The sequence below is a fragment of the Colobus angolensis genome, unplaced genomic scaffold (genome assembly GCF_000951035.1).
Source record: "Colobus angolensis palliatus isolate OR3802 unplaced genomic scaffold, Cang.pa_1.0 Scaffold306, whole genome shotgun sequence".
In the NCBI taxonomy this organism is placed as follows: domain Eukaryota; kingdom Metazoa; phylum Chordata; class Mammalia; order Primates; family Cercopithecidae; genus Colobus; species Colobus angolensis.
Window position 1 is genome coordinate 3064075 of NW_012116333.1, and position 9375 is coordinate 3073449.

At 44.6% G+C, this 9375-nt stretch overlaps 1 protein-coding gene across 1 annotated transcript in view; it reads left to right on the forward strand.

The window, feature by feature from the left end:
- LOC105517719 (chromosome unknown open reading frame, human C10orf53) overlaps nt 1-9125 on the forward strand; it is a 16551-nt gene extending 7426 nt beyond the window's left edge. The window contains exons 2-3 of the mRNA XM_011950371.1: nt 7777-7896; nt 8564-9125. Of these exons, the coding sequence (XP_011805761.1) occupies nt 7777-7896; nt 8564-8628 (185 nt within the window). The 3' untranslated portion in view covers nt 8629-9125. The remainder of the gene's footprint in view (nt 1-7776; nt 7897-8563) is intronic.
- The last annotated feature ends 250 nt before the right edge of the window (nt 9126-9375 follow it).

Below are 9375 nucleotides of genomic sequence, written 5' to 3' on the forward strand. Positions count from 1 at the left end.
CGGCTAGCTTTTTGTATTTTTTAGTAGAGACGGGGTTTCACCGTGTTAGCCAGGATGGTCTCGAACTCCTGACCTCGTGATCTGCCCGTCCCGGCCTCCCAAAGTGCTGGGATTACAGGCTTGAGCCACCGCGCCCGGCCTTCTAATTTCTTTTAGTTCTTTGTCTCTGGCTTCCTTTGGCTCTTTGAGCATATTTAATGTAGTTGATTTAATGTAAGTCCAATGCCTGGGCTTCCTCAGGAACAGTTTCTGTTAATTAATTTTTTCCTTTGCATGGCCCATACTTTCCTAGTTTTTTGTATGCTTTGTGATTCCTTTTGTTGAAAACTGGACATTCAAATATTATAATGTATAATTTCTGGAGATCAGATTCCCCTCCTTCCCCAGAGCTTGCCATTCCTAACTGTTGAAGGCTTAGTTTGTGGTCAGTGTTTTGACTAAAGGTTTCTTGAATGCAAGGAGCTTTAAAATCAAACAAACAAAAACCCTCTCCCATTATTTGTGTATTTGCTCCATTTTGAGACACTCCTATAAAACTTGGCCAGGCTGTTTACAATTTTGCCTCAGCCTTTACTTCCTGATTTCATGAACCTGTAGATCAGCCAGTGATGAAATTGCAGGATCTTCATGGTCTTTTTTGAGTGTGCATCCTGATCTGAGCCTGTACTGACTTTCTAAATTCCCCAGTATACATGGGTGCTTTTGAATGTCCTAATTTTTCAAAGAAACTCTGTCTAGATTTTCTCTTAGGCTTTATGAGATCTGTTGTGTGTCTCAACTGTAATCTTTTACCCAGGCAGCTGCAGGTTTTTCATTTGCCTTACAATGTTTGTGAGCACTGCCCACAGTTTTTCCACCCTGTGTGAATTCCAAGTTAGGCAAACGAACACAAGTGCCTTGATTCAGTTCTTCAGGAAGCCCGCAGATGGGTTAGAACAGACAAACACAGTAATCTGTAAATAAGGTCCACTCTGCTCCCTCTGGAATCAAGAACCAGAGTCCCATACCGGGAACACAGGCTGCTATCTTCAAGACTGCCACCAGGTCGGGGAAGTGGTGCGGCAAGGGCAGGCAAATATGCCACAAAGCCTTCCTACCATTTTAAAGCTACCTTTTCTTTGATTCAGTATTCACTTGGTTGCTGTAGACCTTTGACCATTTTCTAGAGTTTTGACAATGTTGGTTCTGACCATTTCTGGGTTTGTTTGTTTGTTTGTTTTTATGTATCTGCAGAGGAATGGGAGTTTGGAGCTGTCTGCTCCGCTGTTTTGTGGAAGTTTTTTGTTCCTTGTTCCTGCCACAACCAGGATGATTGTAGGAGTTCCATTACATCATTTATATACCAAAATTTTTATTAAAGCAGAATGCATAAGTGAACATTTTGTTATAATATACAACTTAACAGTATTGGGGGAAACTCCCCACCTAGTTTGTCCACAAATCCTGTCAGCTTTACTTGTCACCTCTCCCTGGTCACTTATCTCCTGCCTACATTCTTGGCACTTCTGGCAGAGAGATGGCATGAGCAGAGGATAAGCACAGGGACTCTGAAGTCAACACCTACAGTTTGAATTGGGCTCCACCATTTAGTGGCTTTGTAGTCAAGGTGAAAATCAAGTGGTTTTACCTTTGTGAGTCTCAGTTTCCTTGTTTATAAAAGAGGAATGTGAATCCCTGCCTCACCCATGTGAGATTCTGATGAGCAAGTGCATGTAAAGTAATGAACTCCATGACTGCACACAGTAAGGGCTCTGCAAGCATTAATTCTTATTGTTCCTGAGGAAGGTTCATTGAGAAGGGGGGGTGCAGGCAGCCTGGGCACTTCTGGGGAGCAGCAGGCTATTGGGTCTGGTTGGAGGAGGATGTGCAACAAGGGAGTCCAGCCTGTCTCATCCTTGGCAACAGGAAGCCAGCGAAGGTTCTTGAGCTAAAGGATGATGAAATCAGGGATGTACCTTAAGAATCCAATTTTGGAAGAAGAAATTTAAGGAGGAGAAGTGGCAGGGTGGGAGGTGGAATGAACTATTAAGAAATATTAAGCCAGTGGCTAGAAATTACATTCTGGAGTTTGGAAGAAAGATGAAGGCAGGAGATTTGAGTCAAGAATAGCTTTGACTTTAAATGACATCTATATGCTGATGAACTTCCAAATTTATGTCTTTAATCAGGACCTGTCCTTGCCACTGGCATGTTGAGTAGGCATCTCAGTATGCCCCAAATTTCCAACTAGACTCCTAGCACTCACCCCCACCAGCAGCTCTGCCCACTTCCCCTCTCCACTGCTCACAGCAGCTCCATCTTGCAGTTACTCAGGCCTGACACCCTGCAGGCACCTCTCACTCTTCTGTTTCCCTCACACTCCCTGTTTAGTCTGTCAACACAATTTGTCAGCTTTGCCCTCGAAGTACACCCAGAATTAATCCCTCTTAGGCCTCCTGACTACCCCCTCTGCATTTTTTGTTCACCCGCCAACATCTCCTGCCTGGATTACTGCCATGGCCTCCTGACTCCGTTCCCTGCGACCCTCATCTGCTTGCAGTCTGTTCTCAGCACCACAGCCAGCTGATACTGGTAAACCTGAATCACAGCACGGCCTTTACACCTGAGAACATTCCAGGCCCCCCCCCACCCCCCCAGCTCACTCAGGGGAGAAGCCAAAGGCTCACATGGCCCCCTAGGCTCCTCATGGCCCCCCAGGCTCCTCATGGCCCCTCTGATCTCACCCCCTCCTGCTTCTGCCTATCCTCTCCCTGGCCCGCTGCTGCAGCCACAGCCACCTCCTGCAGTCCTTCAATGCTCCTAGCCAGCTCTCACCTTGGGGCTTCACAGCCGCTCTGCCTGGAACGCTCTTTCTCACGTGGTTTTCAGCTTCATTCTCTCAGTCTCAAGATATTCCTGAAAAGTCATCTTCATGGGCAGGCCTTCCTTGGACATCCCACCAAAAACGTCAGCACTTCCCTCTGCCTCCCTCTTCCTGCTCTCCCTTCCCTCCTTATTTCTTCTTCATACTCGTGATTACCTACCTCAGCACGCACTCACCTGTATACCTTGTTACCCTTCTCCCCCACATGCTTTGAGGAGGGAAGGGGCAGGGGTTCTTGTCTGGTTCTGTTCTCTGCTGGGTCCCAGCCCAGAGCTGTGCCTGGCATATTGTAAGAATAAACCTTAGTTAAGAAAATCAACCTGCATAAAGCCGAATGCTAGAACCACAGGAGGTGAGACTGCAGAGGAAGCGAGGAAAGACAGGACTGGAGATGACAGGACGAGACAGCCCCTCTGAGGGCAAGGTGTGTTAAGAGGAGCAGCCTGTGGAGGAGCAGGCGCAGACTGAGGAGAGAACTGGAGGCATAAGGGAGCAGGTGATGGCATTTCGAGAAGAAAATGACCAGTGGGCTCCAAACTATTGAGCAGAGGTGATTTCTAGGGAGAGAAGAATTCATGGCTGATTAAAGACTGAGAAAAAGAGTATTTTCCTAATTTATCCTCAGCAGGAGAGCAAATTGAACTGTCATCCTAGAGGACAACTTGTCAGTGTCTGTTAAAATGTGATCATATACTGTAGAATCCAGCTGTTCCATTTCTCAGTATCTTCCTTATAAAAGAAAAAACAAACCTCATGCACGCACAAGGATGCATACTGTGAATGTTTTCCACAACATTCTCAGTGATAACGAAGAATTGGAAACAACCAGAAAAAGGAATGACTAAATAAATTGTAGTGCATACATCATGTAAAATGCTACACAGCACTGAAAAGGAACGCAGCCACTCTATGTGTGTGACAGGACTGGGGCACACGATGCAGTGCGAAGGGAACAAACATGGTCTTGAATGCCATGGTCTTACTGCTACTGAAAAAGACAGAGGGAGAGAAGAATTAGGAGTGATTTTTAAAATTTTGTCCTTTTCTATAATTTTAAGGTTTTTTTAAAAAAAAACTAATTATGAATCTGCATTACATTGATAACTTGATTTTTTAAATTTAGAGTTCAAAAAAATATTTGTTTTTACCATCAAAAGTATTTTAAAGAACCAAGAAAGGAGGTGGGTCTGAGAGGGGTGGGGAGCTCTGGGAAGCCACTGAATTGCGATGGTTTCCTGACCTCTGAGAGGGCGGGCTGTGGACCTGGTGAGCTGAAGGCTTCCCTGCAGGAGGTGGGCGGGTAGAAACACAGCAAAAAGGAAGGCAGCAGGCGCAGGCGGCACTTTCCACAGTAGGGGAGGGGAAGAGTATTTGGAGAAGAGCAAGAGGAGCATTTTTGTGGCTGAAGGAGACTTGAGGGTTGCAAGGTATCAGTAGGTGGTTGATTTGTAAAGTCAGTTCTGTATATCGATGAATGATAAGTCATGTAATACCAGCAGCCAACAAGGGCCAGGGTGTTCACCGCAGCAAAGCAGGGAGCATCTGCACCCCCCACAACTTTAGACCCAGCAGGCAGAGAGTGGTACCTTTGCAGGCCCTCCTCTGTAAAATCTGCATCTGAATTCTGTGTTTCTTTTAAAATTACAGCTCTTTATCATTTCCCGAAGCCCTGCTGGCTTTAGAAATAGGCCTGATCTTTTCTGAACTTACCATGCCTTTAGCAATCTGAAAATTTTTGTTCTCTCTTTATTATCCATGAATTATAATAACTCAGCAAAATGTTTCCACTATGACCTCAATGCTGGTGAAGCTAAACTAATGCTTAACAAAAAGTTCTAAGTAATTTCCCTGGCCACGCTTGCCGCTTGCATGCTGTACTTAAGTTTGCCAAATGACCTACTCAAAATAGAATCCACCCTACGTAGCTGAGACACCTTGTGTGCCATTCTCCTGTGCTAGCTATGCATCGGCGGCCCTCGCTCGTGGGCATGGGTATGCCTCTGTGCTGAGTAAAGGAGGGAGAGAGGTCTGTTTACCTTTACTTCCTGACCAGTGGCATTTAAATCATTCGCAGATGGTGCACAATTCCACCAGCACCGGCAAGAAGGGAGCCTTTTCCATGTCCCTTTCGTTTATTTAGATCCCCCTTGAAGAATGAGGTGCCACTTCAAAGAGGCAGGCGGGCTGCAGGTGGCCTTATAGCTTCTGGTTGATTTATGCTGGAGTTTACCCACTGCCTTCGCACAGGCTTTGTTTCAGGGAGTATATTTATCTGACCTTTCTTTGACTAGACAACCCCACAGCAGCTCATGGAAGGAAATGGGTGCTCCATTTAGAGAGGTGGCATTTGGATGAGCTGCAGGAATTCTGGGGTGTCTAGTGTTTGATCCCTTAAGCCTGCACTGGCCACCTTAGAGCCAGCTCAACACCTCCCAAAGTGATGGGAAGGGAGTGTCCCGGGACTGAATATTCAATGTAGACTCTGAGGCAGCTTGTCGCTTTAGCAAGAATCAGACTTAGGTCACTCTGTGGGTCAAAAGGTGTCATGGGCAGTGCCCAGGGCCATTCTATGTTTGCTTCTTCCATGAGCCTGTATTAAAACCAGGCACTTGGAGAGAATTCTGGTCAGTGAGGAAGACACGTGCCCTTTAAGACCATGAGAGCCTGTACTTTGCGCCCCTGTAGAGGGCAGAGTGAGGAGTGGTGTGTCTCTTAAGAGGGTTTCTTCCTGTTGGACTTAATTTGCCCGAAGATGAAGTGGACCCCCACTATTCAGCACCCCTCAACTCTATAGGGTGAGTGATTCGGTGGATCAAATACTGTTTCTGAGCTACATCATGCCGTGTAAGTGCCACTGTCCTCTTAAAACAAACTCCAAGCTCAGATGTCACATGAGGCTCAGTCAGCAGGCCCTGCAGGAGGGCCAGGGGCAGGTTACAGCGTGCTTGCCTCCTGGGGCCTCCTCCCATAGGGCTGCTCCTCGCTCACAGTCCATGCACCCTCGCTTCTCCAGGCCTTAGAGAGTTGGCACTGGATTTTAACCGCGGAGTGGCAGCACCTTGCCTCACAGGTGGGGGTGGAGGGCTGGTGTAAGGTGGGAATGGAGAAGCTGTTTTGCTCCTGATTTCTTCCTGTCAAATTGAAGTCCATCTTCCAGGAGTGTCGTCAGACAAATGCAGCTCCCCCATCCTGGGGGGTTGCTGCTGAGGGAGCATGGGATCCCAGAAATCTCTGCGCATGGACTGCCTTTATGTCTCCCTAGATGATCAGCTGCCTTTCCACACGAGCTGGACCACTTCATTTAAACAAGTCATGGGTCCAAGCTGAGTGTCTTCTTCAAAGACGTTTAAGAACAAAACACTTAAACAGGATACAATAAATATGCCAACGAAAAAGATGCAACCATTTTTTAGAGACGCATTAGCTGACGCGGGTCAATTAGGGCCACCTCTGGGTACCCAGGGAGTGCTGTCTTGTTAATGGAGATCCTTGCTGAGTCTTTTTCTGAAGTTCCTTTCCAGAAGTGAAATTAAAATCGCAGAATTAAAATGTTCACAGTTGGGGCTGGATGTTCTTGAACTGATTGAAAGATGAAGAAGTGGACACACCAACATTTTGAAATAGCAATTGTCTCTGTAATTAAGTGCAATTAACTGACATAACTGTTTGCTTTACTCCGTGTAAAACTGATTGAAATGGCAAGACTTTAAAGAGTATGCCCCCGTCTGTTTTCTCTTTCCATCCTAACTAAAATTCTCACCAACATATGAAGACCAACAAAGGTGATGATTGGCACACTCACTCTAATATTGATGTTATGGGGTAAATATATCCAGGAAACTGGGGAGAAATACATTGGAAGAAATAGAGCTCTAGGCTGTCTAATGTACATCATATTCTTCTAAGCCACACACCTTTGCATTTCCACAATAAAAAGATTAAATCCAACAGTTATTCCATGACTGATCTCTGGGGAAGGAGCCATTGAATGTAAACGGTAACCAAAATGCAGATTCCAAAGGTAAGAATAAAAGTTGCTTCATTAGCTTTTCTAAAAAACTTTTTTTTCAGATTATTATAGGCAATCTGGAAAATGCTGAAAGAATAAAGAGAAAAACATTTCCCAAAATCTCACCACAGACAGGTATTCAATGGGTATTTTCTTCATCACATATTTGAATTCATATTGACTGTATATTTTAAACATGTATTATACATATTTGTATCCTAAGTTTTTGCTTATATTGCAAGTATTTTTCTTGCCATTAAAAAAGTTCATAAACATTTTTATAAATGTCCAAATGGATATTCCACCATTTATTTGGCCATCCTCTCATTATTAGATATATAAGTTATTCACAGTATTTTGCTATCATAATAATAGAGAAAAGACATCTTGTTGCAAAAATCTGCCTGTATTGTTTTATTTTTTTCTTTGGGAAGCTTTCTTTTAAGTGTAATTTCCTGGACTAAAGATTAGAATCATTTTTTGAGGCTTTTGGTAGGTACTGCCAGATTGCCCTCCAGAAGGTGCTCAATGTGTACCTCCATCAGCAGGATAAGAAGCTGCCTATTCCCCCGAGTCTTCTCCAGCACTGAGTGTGGTCTCTATGAGATTGAGCCTCTGGAAAGCCCAATAGCCCTTTACTAGAGAAAGCTCATTGTTTAACAGATCGCTTTGGTGTGGGACAAATAGCAACTGAAACCTGAATTACTCAGGCCTCTGGCTGTGCTTCCCAGCAAAGGTGAGGGCACCTGGGACCAGCACCCAGAAAGTGCCTACCAGGGCAGTTAAGTGATACCCATGAGCAGCTAGATGGCAGACAAGCTACTGTCATCATGAGGACTGCTACGAATCAGGTTAGTTTGAAGTCTGACCCCATGTCACTCACCTCCTTTTCTGTCCTTCCCAGCTGTGTTGGCCAGAGATGGACACAAGGTAATCCTAGAGAAGATAGAAGACTGGAATGTGGTGGAACTCATGGTGAATGAAGAAGTCGTCTTCCACTGCAACATTAAGGACTTGGAGTTTGGTAAGCCCTTTGGCGACATTTCCAGCCAGGACTTTGCCTCCTCTGAGGAGTCCCTCAATTTCTAGTTGAAGTGATCAGTATGTCATGCCTGGATTCAAATTGGGTTTCTTTCTGAGGCTGAAACTTCTACTGAAAGCCCTGTGCTTTCAGTGGCACACACAGGAGAACATCCAAAACCACACAGTAAAGTGTGTGATGCTTCAAGTCTTCCCAAACGTTGGAAACAGAAGAGGAAGGAAAATGAAGTGAAGCCCTGGACTTCAAGGGATGTGATGGAATTAAGGGAAAACAGTTTTTTTGTACTTTAATAATATACATTCTATTATTATTTGCTTTTGAAGCTGCTTTTGTTTCACTTGTTTATTCTATTCTGACTTGCTAAGATAATTTGAGTTGATATGCCAGCAGTGCATGACACTATCAGCAACATTCATGTGATGTCTTTGTCCTGGAGAGCTTATGGCCTGACAGGCTGGCACCGTGCATGCCTCTCTGTGCTCAGAAGTTAAAGCTTTGCAATCCACTAACACTCTATTAAAAACTAGTTAACATTTTACCAGCCTGTAGCCTTTGAAAATGCACTCTGAGTGGAAGCCATAGGTATGTCTGATATGATAACAAATTGTATATAAAGCTGACCAAAAGACAATTATATCTATTTCCCTAGGAGGCGATGGTAAACTAGACCCATTGTGTGAAAAGGCCAGGATAGCCGTGCTGAACTCCTACTGATCTCCTCATGGAACAGGCATCTCAAGTCGGCAGAACAGCAGCTGCCCCAGCCATTCTATGATACAGGGAGAAGTGGCTGTGCTGCAGTGTGGACACTGGGCTCTACTAGTCAGAGCAGGGCAACTCAGGCCTGACCTCCAGCTTACACAGCCTCAGGAATCTCACCCGGCTGCACAGGAGCTCACAGAAATAATAAAAACCACATCATTTGTAACATCTCTCAATCCCAACCCATAGGGAGAGCCCTCCAATATCAGGTACACATTGAGCTGAAGGAAACAATAAAATGCAATCAAATAACAAGGTGCCATTCCTGACTAATAACACATAGTTGCCAGAAGCATCTGAGATTCCGTTGTTTAGTACTCAAAGAGCTCAGAACAGGTAAAATTAAAGAGAGGTTGGGGGAAGGGTGGGAATAAAGGCTTTTGAAAGTCTGAACCAAAAGCAAATGTTAATATTTGGAAACCTTGTTATTCCTACAGATTTATTTCGACTCTGAGGGAATAAACATTTTAAATTGCTAATATAAAATTAGCTGAAATAAAATCTTCAGTTACTCTCATCTAAAACAAGAAAATGACCTGCCTTCTTTTGCATTGATTGTCTAAGGAGGGCACGAAAGAGTCCTTGGCAGACTGTGAGATGGTTCCCTGGTCCCTCAGAGTAGAACACCACCCCACAGAGTTAAAGAGGGTTTTCGCTGTGTTCAGTGTGAAAATCAGTCTTGTCAAAATGACATTTTTA